The 13,954-nt window shown below is 41.0% G+C and overlaps 1 protein-coding gene across 1 annotated transcript in view; it reads right to left on the bottom strand.

The window, feature by feature from the left end:
* LOC133526103 (protein split ends) overlaps positions 1-13,954 on the bottom strand; it is a 219,622-nt gene that overhangs the window by 35,174 nt on the left and 170,494 nt on the right. The window contains 3 exon segments of the mRNA XM_061862566.1: positions 3,960-4,099; positions 4,208-12,129; positions 12,131-13,879. Of these exon segments, the coding sequence (XP_061718550.1) occupies positions 3,960-4,099; positions 4,208-12,129; positions 12,131-13,879 (9,811 nt within the window).

The raw sequence follows: 13,954 nt of genomic DNA, 5'->3' as shown, positions 1-13,954 counted from the left end.
ACTTAATGCCAAAAGGCATTCTCCACCAGTCAACCTTAAGGTAAAGCAGAGAGGGCGGTGCTATTAGCTACTACTAGGTTCTAGGTATTGAAGCATATGTCGTTAGAATAAGCATTAAATACGCTATTCGAATAGAACAATTACATTATTGTAATGTTTATGCATTTCGCCACACGCACCTAACTAATCAAACCTAGCAACAATGACAGTTTTCCTGTTTCCTTATTAAAAATGACTACCACCACAAAACAAAGTTATGATTGGAGGTAATTGCTAATTAATTTTCTACGTAGGGCTTACAATTGAAAGGTTAAGTCATAAAAAAGGACCTACCATAAAATTATTTTACAAAACTACCTCTTTAAAAATCAAGACAGAACTCGATCTAGGCGACCACTCCCGGATGAACGGTCCTTAGGAACTAAGCGTTACCTAGCGTGTGTATGTATGTTTTCCTTATCTAACTTGCTAGCTACTTTTGGGCGCTAGAAGATCGTAAATATACTTCAAAGCCTTCAATTTTGCCACTAAATATGGCAACACCTCACTAACCACTCTCTGGTGGCCGACAGCTTACTGGCTTTCGCATCGACCCGTGAGTGGTGGGCCGCCATTTGTAGGGATAAATAACATAGTTATAGATAAAATAATTTTGTTCATCGGAAAGTTTTGTATATTAATATATTCTTGTAAAAAAACATTACGGAACAGGTCTTAATTGTACTTCATTCCACAGGAAAATAATACTCATCGAGACAATTCTAATAACCTCAACGCAATTAGGTTGCGATGTTTTTACACAGAGTTCCTATGGCCACCTCCTCTCTCAATCATCAGATCAGCTCGATGGTACCATAATATTTCATTGTCACCCTTACATATGTATGCAGATTTTCAACTTCATCTGAAACCTCAGTGGGTCAAATCAGTTAACAGACACAAGGGGTACATGGTTAATACATAACAGTTCTCCTTGAAATTGTCTACAAATCGGCCTAACATATGATGTACTTGGCATTTACGGTTATTTTGTAATTTCGAATCGAAAAAAAGAAAAAAACACATTTTTATTTTTTCCAATATTTCTAGTTCCTCCTATGAAAACTCCAAATAGGAAACCATCAGCGATTGATAATAAACATAGATGACGAACTAGCTCTGCAAAATGACCCCACACACATTGTGCCGAAGCGGGCGGGGCGTCAACTTTGTGCCGCGGAGCTATTTAGTTCGCAAATGGCGGCCCGTTGTCACAGTCATAGTAAGAAGTATTCAAATTATATCTTTAACAAAAGAAATTTAGTTCGCAAATGGCGGCCCGTTGTCACAGTCATAGTAAGAAGTATTCAAATTATATCTTTAACAAAAGAAAATATGCCTTATTGTGCGGATAATGTTCCAACAAACATCGGAAGAAATATGGGATTACTTTTCACGTATAGTTTAGCTAGGAACATATTATTTTGATTTCTCTTGATCACAACAGGCTTTATATGGGGATGATGTTATGCATTTTAAACAACCATTGATATTAAGAAACTTTCATTTTTAATTAGTTCAGGTTGTTGTTTTAATAATTTAAATTTGTGATAGTAAATACGAATCGCCGTTGTAGGTGGAGGTTTTTATGTGTCTTACTAAGTCCCGGTATCTCGCTGCTATTTATAACTTTTCGTTAAGTTCGCGGACAGCTGGACCGATTTGGCTAATTTTGGTATTTGAATATTTCTAGGTCCGAGGAAAATAGTAAAAACAATAATGATATTTTGCCATACAAACAGTTCCTATGACGACGTGTTTAATACGAATTTCTGCATTTTTGCTCTAATCAAGATGGAAATCGATATTTGAAGATCCTAGAGGACGTTTATTATAATGATATGAGGTCAAAAATGAAACAAACGCCCGCCATCTTGGATTTCTGCATTTTGGCTCTGATCGAGATGAAAATCGATATCTAAGGATCCGAGCGACCCTTCATTATGATTCTAAGGTCAAATTGGACAAAAACGCCCGACATCTTAAATTTCTCCGTGTTTGCTTTTATATGAATTATGATGATCATGATAAGAGCAAAAATGGAGATATTCAAGATGGAGGGAGTTTCGTTCAAGATGGAGGGCGCTTTTACCAAATATGACTTCAGAAACATAATGAAGGGCCGCTCGGATCCTCAGATATGTATCGATTTTCACCTTGATCGGATGAAAAATTCTAAAATTCAAACCTCGGCATTTTTTAAAAATTTTGATCTCAAATTCATAATAAAAGGCCTCACGGATCCTCAGATATCGGTTTTTATCTTGATCAGAGCAAAATCCCAAATGCCAGCTGTATTTTTCCAATTTTGAACTACCAAATTTACATTAATTTACATCTGACATATTTCTGTGCCACCTAACTAAACGTCGCAGGTGCCCTATAAGATGAACGACACTATGTATTAATTGGTTCGAAGGTTTAATTGCCTTTAAACCGTGCGATAAACGAACAAATAATAAGCCTTCAAAATAAAATAATAAATTATCATACAAAAATATTGCATTTATAACTAGTCTATATTGCATGAAACCGTCTACCTAGAGGTGGCTTCCATTGACATGTATTTTCAAGTGTCAACGCTACAGCCAATCACAGCGCCTCATTTTAAAATAGACCAATCATAGTTCGGGTGATTTAAATTGACTAATCATGGTCAAATGAAGTTTCGTCGAAGAAAACAACACCTGAACTTTGACGAGTTGCAATTGGTCCGTTATTAGTATTGCGTGTTTTAATAGTGGGGCCAATTTTACGCTGATATTTTGTTTGACGTTAGTCTTCTATGTTTTTTTCGTTCGCTGGAAACCATACATAATTAAGAAATTTAGCCTATCTAAAATGAGGTATCCACGCACATTTGCACCGAACTATAAGGCACCTAAAAGTAAGTAAAAAAATATGCACCATTAAAACAATTTCATGATTATTTTATAGGGAGCGTGCATGAACTGTAGGAGGCAGCACAGTTGCAGTCAGATTTTTGGCGCGAGGCTTAAATTTGATGTTTATTGTTCCGATGTAGCCCACAAGATGGCAGAACCTACTATGCACAAGAAAACACGTGACGTGTAAATGTACATGTTTATGATTCCGATTCAGGCCACAAGATGGCAGACCCTCCAACGCGCACGGTCGCTATAGGCAGAACTTCTTAACTATATATGGTTCCCTATTTGGAGTTTCCATAGGAGGAAATAGAAGTATTGGAAATAATAAAAGTGTTTTTTTCAACTTTTCTATTCGACATTACAAAATAACCGTAAATGCCAAGTACATCATATGTTAGGCGGATTAGTAGAAAATTTCAAGGAGTACTGTTATGTATTAATCATGTGCCCCTCCCCTTGATCGACATCAACTTCTCCACATTCCACTAATATGCTACTATTGGGACAGTTTTCCTCCTAACTGTATCTTATTAAGGTATATTAAGATGCCATCATCATATCATCGCTCGATATAATACGATACTTGGTATATTTCGTCTCTCTCACAATGTATGTGCTAGACAGACAGCGATATATATTTTAGTATCTTTAGTGTCTGTGGTGCTTAGCGATGCTCTAAGATATCTGTCGGTATGTTACGGTATATCTATATATCTTATATCGCTCCGTCTGTGACGGATTTTACTCCACTACAAATGCACTTCTGTCAAAATATCCAGATGTTAGTTTTTGTGGGTAGATTTTAAATTATGTTTATTTTAGAATCCCACATGATGCCCTTGAACACATTTAGACCCAATTATTAAGATTAGGTATTTTGGAATTTAAGATATCACTTTGTTGTAAAAGTTGTCCACAAATAAGTGAAGCTTATAGCGCGTATCCCATCGCAAAGTTGTATTATTAATAATGGCATTTATTAGACGACAATGAATGTGCTACCACTACGGCAACCGGTTTACCACTTACCTGGGTGGTGTAAAGGCGGCGTGGCCTGCGGCGGCTTGGCGGGCAGGTGCGGCGCCGGCTGCGGCAAGTGCGCGCCGCGCGGCAGGCTCGCCACGTTGCCGTAGCGGGCCCGCAGCCCCGCACCCTCGCCTTCGCCGGCCCTGCAATTCAGCGCTTATGTTACACAAATTGCATTATTACACAATCAGCATGTCATTCCATGCCGGGTATCATTACGCGGATTATATGGGTAAATATGAAATGGTAACCTCATGAGTACAGGTGTGGCTCGATCGGCCGGTCGGTGCGAGCCGGGCAGGCGGTGCGGCAGCGCGGGCGACTGCACGCGCTCGTCCGTGGCCTCGGTGGCGCCCACGGGCATCATCTGCGCGGCCGGCACGCCGGGCACACCGGGCACGCCGGGCGCTCCGTCAGGCCGGCGGCCGTACGCGTCGCCTTCGCCCGTGGCGGCCGCCATCTCTGCTTCCTGGCGGACCTCGCGCAGTGGCAAGACGTGCTTGTCCGCCACCGCGGGCGCCTTGTCCGCTTGGCTCTCCATGCTGGAAGCCGCGGTAGCCGTGGCGGCGGATTCGATGGCCAGCTTCTCCGATATCATCTTCTTCGGTGGCTTCATGATGGGGGTGGGTGCGGGATGAGGGTTCAGCTTGACCGCGGGCGGGTTGATGACGAGCGAGCCACTAGCCGCTGGAGTGTTGATGACGGGTGGGTTGCTTGGAGCTTTGCAAGCGGTCGATGAGCCCTGAACAATGGGAGCGTTGTTGACGACCGGCAGGTGGTTCGGGACTGACGCGCTCGCGACGACAGGTTGACATGCCGATGCAATCGAGGTGGCTGGTGCGTTATGAACCGGCAAGACAGCGGGCTTAGGGACCTCAGTTTCCACTTCAGGCTTTGACGTAGCCGAAGTTTCGGCTAGTTTCGGTATTTTATTATCTTTCACGTTGTCATCTTTCTTGGTCACCTTTTCATCACTGCTATCCATAGACGCATCAGAGAAAGAAAGACTTCTACCTCGAGATCGTTTCGTACCTCGAGGAGATTTTCTGGTGTCAGCTATGGTTATTTTATCCAGCTGATTAGTCTTGGCACCGGTTTGCCTTGTCGCTCTCTTTTTATTAGGCTCTTTGGCAGCTTTTGTCGATGTAGTTCCACCCTTTATAACGTCGTCTATCACGTCATCAACTGTACTACGTTGAACGTCTTTCTCCTGTAACCGTCTAGATTTCCGTGTATTCGGAGATGGTGAAACAAAGTCTTCCGGTTTTTCATCTTTATTTACTGTCTTTTCGGTATTTTTCAGCGCTTCTTTTTGTCCAATACTAAGAGTTGACGTAGCGATTGCATTTGAATGACCCAATGGACTTTTGATTGTTAATATTAGTCTTGGACGAGCTTCAGCTTTATTAGGTGATGTTGCAGATTCATCTCCAGAGTCTTCATGAAAGTCATATACATCTCCGGGCATATTATTAGATATAGTGTTGAGTGCATTTTTTATTTTCTTGTCGACCTTTGTTCTACCTCTACCTCCTCGCTTGGCTGCCGCTCCTCCCCGAGCGGGCTTGGAGATCTGCCGAGTTTGCACTCTGTCCAATTTCTTATCATATCGTTTGCCCCTAATATTACGGCCGCCTCTTTTACTGGGAGTATTTTTTTCTGTATTCATTAAGCCATCTGTCATATCTGTAACTATTTCAGTGTCCATAGGTTTAATAGTTTCTAGAGTAGGCAGGGGCATGGACTCAATTGAAGAATTGGAAGTATTGGGACTACTTTTTGATTGTATACCTATCTCAGATTTAACTTCATCTTTCTTGTCTTCAAATGGTTCGTTGCACAAAGAATCAACTTTCTTGATAACCGATTCAATATTCACGTCTTTGGCACTCCATGAATCATTCTCGTCATTATTTTTTATCTGGTTATCGATAGGTTCTTGTAAAAGGAGCGATGAAAGTTTATTTCCTTCTACGATTTTATTAGTATTAGGAAATGTAGACAAATTTTCCGATGCTTTAAAGATGTTATTTGTTGGATTGACTTTCTTGGTCATCTCGCTTGCGTCTTCACATGGTTCTTTCTTTATTTCATTTAAGCTCTTATCGATGGGCGATTCCTGGGTACCAATTTTCGTCTGTTCTTTGTCAATAATATCATTGAAGAGCTTTGTCTCTTTTTGGGAACTCACAGACCCCTCAGAGGCAGTTGATTCAGGAGTGAGGACGTCAGGTCTTTGCATGTCCTTGTTACATTCAATACTGTCACGTCTCTCACGAGTTTGAGTGAATAATGTAACAGTTTTCCCTACATTGATTTCTAACTTCTTTTCTGGGTCATTGGTTACCTTAATCTCATTAGTAGTGTCTTTTAATAACTCCTCAAAATCAGTTTCGCATTTAGCGTTGAGTTCTATAGGCGTGCTTGGTAGTTTAGCTGATAATATATCTTTTTGTTTCTCCTGCACATCGCTTGAGGTCGTTACAGGTTTGCAGTTTATTTCTTTATCGTTTAATTTTTCTACTTTGTCACGAGTCAAATGATTTTGGATTATCATTGAGGAATGAACATCGCTACTCATATCGCTTTTTATGTTTATTCGGGGAATACTAGGAGCATTACTCGTTTTTAATAACAATGGCGTCATCACGACATTAGTAAGGGTGCTAGTTGTAATACCGGTATTGGCAGATTCTAATTTTGTAAGCACAGTCGGTGGTCGAATAGTGGCCATTGATAATACTGAAGCAGGTGGTTTGTTAGAGTCTATTTTAATAACATTTGTAATGGGTGCTGACGTTAACACTCTGGGCGTAGTGATAGTATGAATTACATTTGACCCGAGCCCTCTACTCACAGTAGTTTCTTGAATTGTACACATCACTGACTTCGACGGATTCTGAATTATAGACGCTGATGTATGATTTATTCCACTGACGTGTAAAACCGGAGTTGTTCCAAATGACACATGATTATGTTGATCGACTTTCTGCGTTGAATTTTCCCGCTTTTCAGATATATGATTCACATTGGCGATAATTCCTTTATTGTTAGAAATATTTAAAGGTGAATTAATAGTTGCACCATGCATATTTTGCAACGATATAAGGCGATTCTGGGCCATTACTGTAGGATTAGTGCTTGGTGGTAAATGTGTAGGAGACAAAATAATTTTCGTATTGCTATGATCGGGTCCAGTTCTTTGATCGCCTTTTCCATCTTCTGTAATAATTTTATGTTGATGAAGCAACGTAGATGTGTTAACTCCAATTGCTTTATTATGGCCAACGTTGTTTACATTTATTTGTTTGGAAATTGGTGCTAACACTGGCGTGACAGGTAATCGATTGAAATGTATTGGGGCTCCTTGAGTTTGTACTAACACAGAATTCGGTCGGTTAGGAGAGACCATTGTGCGAGCACCATGTTGTATGTGCACTCCCTGAATGGGACTTAAAGGTGGTTGTTGCATTCTTACTACAGTGACTTGACCTGGAGATCTTTGCTGTATAGTATTAGGAGATGCCATCCCAACATTTAAGTTCTGGGGAGAAGAACTCAAAATTGTCATATTTGCGAGTCGTGGCGATGTCATGCCATCTCGGCCTTGTGGACTTGCCTTCGGACTTTGCACACGAGGATCATTTGATAGTCTAGGTGATATGACTATGCCTTGCGGCTTTTGATATAATATGTGGGGTTCCGGTATTTTTATTGTAGGTGGTTGCATATTTGCCTGAGGACGAATCACATGATTTATTACTTGATATGGAGCACTCATCCTGTTAGTAGAAATGATTGGTCTTGTGTTGTTGATTTGTAAATTCTGGCTATGAGGAGCTTTTATTTGCACTATATTAGCTGTTATATGGCGAGGTTTGTTTTCATTTAAATCTCTTCCCACGATTTTATTTGGCTGTATATTTAAAATATGTGGTTCAATGAGCTTATTATTTGTCAGTGTCCAAGATGTTATCACAGGAGTAGCCGTAGACGTCATTAGATGGGTAGGTTCTCTTTTTACTTGTGAGAATTTATTTTCGGCTTCGCTTGCTTTGGCCTTAGTTTCGTTTGGTTCCGAAACAGGCATAGTCTGTATTGGTTTAGAAATGATTACATTAGAAGTCGCAGAAGTAACGCCAGTAGAAACTGTTAACTGAGCGGTTTTGGTATTTAGGGATTGATTAGTTGCAATTATATTCACTGGTAACCTCTCGATAGCGTCTTGTGCAGTTTCCTCGGCTTCCTCCGTGTCAGTGTCGATTAAAAGGTCGTTAAGATCATTGTCAGAAACAGGTGTATCAGGTTTCTCCATTTCGCTGGCATTCAAGTTTTGGACAGCTTGTCTCATTTCTTCTGCATCTTCTTCGGGTATATTTTCACTCTCCATATTAGCACTTTCAATTTCAATTTGATGTGTAGAGTTATTTTCGTTTTCTTCATAAGTAAATGAATTTTCTTTTTCTCCAAAGCTCTCCCCTAATAGTGCTGCAACGGCATCAGCAGTTTCTTCCTGAGAAATAATAGCCCTGGGCTTTTCCGTAACTTTCTCTTCAACTGGACAAGTAAGTACATCCGTCTTGTCGTTGTTCTTGCCAAGTTCTTTTTCTAAATTGGAAATACTTCGTACAGCATCCTCACTGACGTCGGTTTCTATGGGTGTAAATGAAGGAGTTACGTTATCGGTTTTATTTGTATGTTTAACGGGTTCCGGATCTTCAGGTAAAGGTATTTCGCCAATATCTTGAACCATTGGCTCAATAGTCACGGGCATTGGAATTTTATCAATTTCTATGGTGGGGAAATCATTAGACATTAGTTTCATTTCATCGCATGTAGAGCTACTGCTTTTTGTATCAGCATTATCATCTGGTTGAATTACAATTACTGGACTATCTGACAACCTCGGCAAGCTGTGTGTATCAGACAGAACACAGTCATCAGATTTGTTGGTAGCTGATGTTGATTCTGGGTCGGTTGGCATAGGAATCTCAGATAACGTTTTCGGTGATAATGTTATGGTTGAATTAACGCAAATAATTTGATCTGACTTGTCAATTTTGTTATGATTGTGAAACAGATGATGTTCTTTTCTAATTTGACGTTCTTCTTTGCTTCTCTTTTTTTTCTTTTTCTTTTCTCTACAATCCCGTTTCATATTATCAGTACATTCACTAATGCCCGTTTCGATTACTAAGTCTTCATCCATGTAGTTTACGTCATTTCGTTCATTCTTAGATAAATTTTCCAAGGGCGACGCTGCTGGGATACAAGTATCTTCATCATTTACTGCTTCTGCAAATAGCCTCGCTTCAATAGCTTTACTGACAGCATCCACATCTAAACTGGTCTCATCTTCTTTCGAAAAATATCGTTTTTCCTTTCGTTTTTTGTCTCGCTTGCGTTTTAGTTCATCCTTTTCTCTTTGTCTTGTCTCATCGGATGTCAGCTTATTCATATTGTCATTTGACACGGACATGGCGCTGTCATAGTCATGTAGTAAAGAGTTTTGTTTATGTATATTTCCTTTCGATTCTTTATCCGATTCATCAGACAATGGACCAAAAATATCTTCCATTTTGCCTTCTTTCTTAGTATTATTTGATGTGCAATCCGAGATTATATCAGAGAAGTTGTTGAGCGAAGTTTTATTCCTTCTAGATTTATTTTTTTCGTCGCGACTCTCATCACCTTCAACACTGTCGCGTAATTTGTCTTTCCTTTTCTCCTTTTTATTGCTATGACGTCGAACTTTATCCGAATGTCTGTGTTTAGAACTACCGTCATTATTTTCACCTTTCGTGTCATCATCAGAAAAAGAGAATTTGTGTTTCTTTTGACGTTTTTTATGTTTTTTACGGACTTCTCCAGAATGCCTGTGCAATGCCATCGACTCGCTTTCCGAAGAAATATCATTACAATTTGGAGCAAAAAACGGTTTGTACTCGTTTTCAGTCCCTAGACTAGATTTCAATTTGCTGTCGTCACTATCACTCTTGCCAAAGAGTTGCACTAATGAGGTTTTCTTTATTTTATCATAGCTTGATTCGATGACAGTTACACTATCATCTTTCCTACTATTAAGTAACTCTGAGTCAGATAGTCGCTCTTTTTTAACTTCGTTGTGGAAATTTGGACTTTTACTAACACTTCTTCTCTTAGACATTTCGTCATCAGATGTATCTGACATTATACGTGATCTCGAGTTTTTACGGGACAGTTTGTTTTGTGTGTCTTCTTCAGTACTAGGGATATTCAAAAATTCACTAACTTGTTTACGATCATAATCAAAAGATCGCGACTTCTCGCGCTTCGTACTTTGAAAAGAGCCCTGTTCTTCTTCAGAAGAACTGTCCATTGAAAGCTTTTGCGGTCTTCTTCTTCCACCTTCATGTTCAGAGTCACTGTCTTCATCTTCATCCCAACTTGATCTCTTCTTTTCCTCTCGTTTAGCGCGACTTTGCTTTAATTGGCTAAACTTGGCTTTGATCTTTTCTTGTCGCTTTTCTTCTTCTTGTTTTTGCATATTTTTGCACGAGCGCGCTTTGACTTTGTCGTACATCGATATGTAGGTCGGTCCTTCGTCAACAATGTCAAAAATTGAATGTTTCTTGGGTTCATCAGAATCCGAAGTATCTGTGCTCTGTGTTAGTTTACGATTTTTCCGCTTTTGATTATCAGTTTTGTCGTCTCTGCTTTTACGATCAGTAGACATTCGTTTTTCACGAGCAGCTTCCTTTTTCTTTTCGTCATGTTTTTGCTTTTTGTCATCTTTGTTTTTATCCCCAAGTCCATCTTGTTGTTTCATCTTTTCGAGTTCCTGAATTTGTTGTAATTGTTGAATGCGTTTCTTTTCTTTCATTTCCTTTCGAAGAGCTTTTTGTCTCTCATCTTCTTCACTTGATCTAAGTTCTAATGTAGCAAGAAAATCCAGGTCATTGTGTAATCCTTCAGGTTGAGTATCGGAGCTGTTATTGAGTTTTTCTTCACTATCTCCCTTCGGACTCTTTCGTTGTGGTTTTGGTTTATCTTGTTGTTTTTGATCTTTTATATCACTGTTTTCTTTCCATTCATCATCAGGCGGTTTTACTTGAGTTTTCTTGTCGTCTTTTGTTTTACTTTCAATAATTTTGGCAAAATAGCCTTTGTTAAATTTAGTCGTTTTATGTCGATCACTTCGTGATGAATCTTTAGAGTCCCTTCGTTCCGGACCTTTATTCTCGTTTTTACTTTTTTTATTATCTTCGTTAAGAAAATCAAATGTATCTTGTGATGACATCCTGCGTTTAATTCCAAGTTGAGAGGGTAAACTAGAACAAGAATTCAGACGCTCCTTTCGTTTTGCATCAAAACCAGGTGAATCGAGAGAATAATGTCGCTGTTTTTCAGTTATTTCTGGCTTGCTCTTAAACGTGGTTTCCATGGAATTTTCAGTTTTTACAGATTGCTCTATGGTAATTTTTTCTTCCTTTATATCAGTAGCTTTTAGTTTAACAGTTGGATTGAGCTTTAATGGATCAATAAACTTTAGTGTCATCTCTTTGTCAGATTTATGTTTTGGTATCGAATCATTCAAATCATTATGAAGTTTTGATTTGGTTTTTGTTTCATCTTTATTTTCATTGCTATTAGACTCTTTGAGTTTAGTTGACTCTTGTGATGCTCTTGAAGTTGAGGAGTCAGTTGAATCCTTACGACATAAATCTCGGGAAGACTCGTCCCTGGACGACTTCCGCATTTTAGTATCAGTCTCTTTTTTAATGTCTCGTTTTAAATCACTGTCTTTCTTGGGCCTATCGTATTTACTCTTGTCGTCTTTTTTTGATTTTGCAAAAACATCTATCTCCACGCACTCTTTTTTCCTTTCCTTTTCATGTTTATCTTTTTTATGATGGTCATGCCGAGAGGATTTTTCTTCATGATGCTTCAGTTTTTCCGATTCTTTATCACTTTTATCTTTGACGATTTTTTCTCCGTCTTTTTCTCCTTTCACTTTATCAGCATATTGTTTATCGGTGCAACTGTCATCTTTTGTTTTTTTATCCTTATCATGTTTCTCCAATCCTCTCTCATTTCTATTATTCTTTATTTTATCTCTGCCGTGTTCGTGTTTTTCTTTTTCTGATCGATCTTTATGACGTGTTCTGTCACGCTCAGTTTTCACGCGATCTTCAATAGTTTTTTTCAATATCTGCAACTTTATTTACGTCAGAAATAATCGAATTTATCCCATATTTTTCCTTTTCAAAGCATTTGCCAAATTCAATATTTTCTTTTTCAAATTTTTTGTTGTTTTGCATAGCTTCAAAGATGATGTTTTGATTATATCTTTCTTTTCCATTTTTTTCAGTTGCTTTGATCAGTTCTTGACTTAGATCTGAAAAGTCCTTTGAGGATTTAATAGAATGATTTAAATTGTTTAAATGGTTACTTTGTGGAACTTCAACTTCTAAAACTTCTTTTTTAATATGATTAGATATAGGCGTTTCCTTTTTAACTTCACTCTCTGTCTTAAGTGGGAAAAGTATATCAGCAATTTTACTCTCGTTTTCTAAACTTGTTCGAATTTCTTTTTCGATCGTTGATTCTGTCTTTATTTTAAATTCCAATTTCTCTGGGATTATATCAGCTAGATTTGGTTTCTTGTCAGATAGTTCATCTAATGAAACACTATTTTTATCTGATGCGTTTGATGAATTAGAAACCTCGCCAAGATTGGAACTATCAGATTGCTTGACCTTGATATCATCAACATGATCAAGTTTCCTGTTGATCAACGGTTTATCCCCGGTCGTTTCAGAGTTATCAGTAATTTGTGTATCAGATAGTATACTCATCTCCGTTTTAGTTTCATAGTCGTGTACAATTTTTTCTAAGCCTTCTTTGACATCCTGATCTAGATCTACGGATAGTTTCCTTTCAATCTCCCTCGTAGAGAAGAGGAAATCTCGTTTTCTTCGGTCAACGTCTTTCCAGGATTCTGCGTCGAGATCGGTTCGGTCCGGGTCCGCCTTTGGTGAAAGTTTCCTATCGTTCGCATCAGATTGAGGCTTATCCGTCGAGGGTGTCCTGAGTCGGATCCTCGACTCGAGCTTGTAATCACTCTCGTTGAACTTTCCTAACCTTTCCGGCTGATAGGTTCTCTCGGGCCTATTCAGGCGGGGGTCCGCGGGTCGGTCGGACGCGTCCAAGTCGGGCTCGGGCGCGGCCGCCGGCCCGGGGGTGGGCGGAGTGGTGGGCGCCGGCGGCGGGTGCACCGGAAACGGATAGCGCAACGCGCGCGGGACCACCGGCGGCGCTCTAGCTCGCGGGCTGGAAGCCGGGCTGGGCGCGCGCACTGCACCTTCAAGCCTCTCGGAGTCCTCGTCGAACACAGAGCGCTTGGCCAGCAGCGAGCGCACCACGTCCGACGGCTTCACCTCGTTGATATCGACGTCCAGCAGGCGGTGTCGCAGCCTTGAGCGGTCGGGCGCGTCAGTGAGTGCGCGGGAGCCGCTCCACTTCTCGTACTTCTCGTCTAGGCTGCGGATGCGCTCCTCGAGCGAGGGCTCGTGGGGCGCCTCGCCTCCGCTGGACGAGGAGGCGGAGGGCGGGCGCGGCGGCGAGGCGGGCGCGGGCGCGGGCGCGGGGGAGGGCCGCGGCACGGGCGCGGCGGAGCGCAGCAGCTGCGCGGCGAACTTGGGCAGGGGCAGGGACATTGGCAGCGGCGGGCGCTCGCGCGGCGGCCGGCGCGGCTCGGCGGGCGCGGCGTCGAGCTCGTCGCGCAGCGGCGTGCCGGCGCGGGAGCCGCGCGACTCGGAGCCGTCGCGCCGTCGCCGGTGGCGCCGCCGCGTGGCGTGCCGCTCGGTGCCCGGGAGCCCTACCCCGCTGCGTGACCCTGATCTTGACCGCCGTGTCGTTCCGCTCGCGCTTCTATGCCGTTCCTAAAATTGAGAGTCGATTTATAGAGTTGTCGACGGTATTCATTGATTACTTCAAACAAATAAACCATACAAAAA

The sequence above is a fragment of the Cydia pomonella genome, chromosome 16, assembly GCF_033807575.1.
Source record: "Cydia pomonella isolate Wapato2018A chromosome 16, ilCydPomo1, whole genome shotgun sequence".
In the NCBI taxonomy this organism is placed as follows: Eukaryota; Metazoa; Arthropoda; class Insecta; order Lepidoptera; family Tortricidae; genus Cydia; species Cydia pomonella.
The sequence above is the reverse complement of the archived record's forward strand: the minus strand, read 5'-3'. Positions and strand labels throughout refer to the sequence as shown.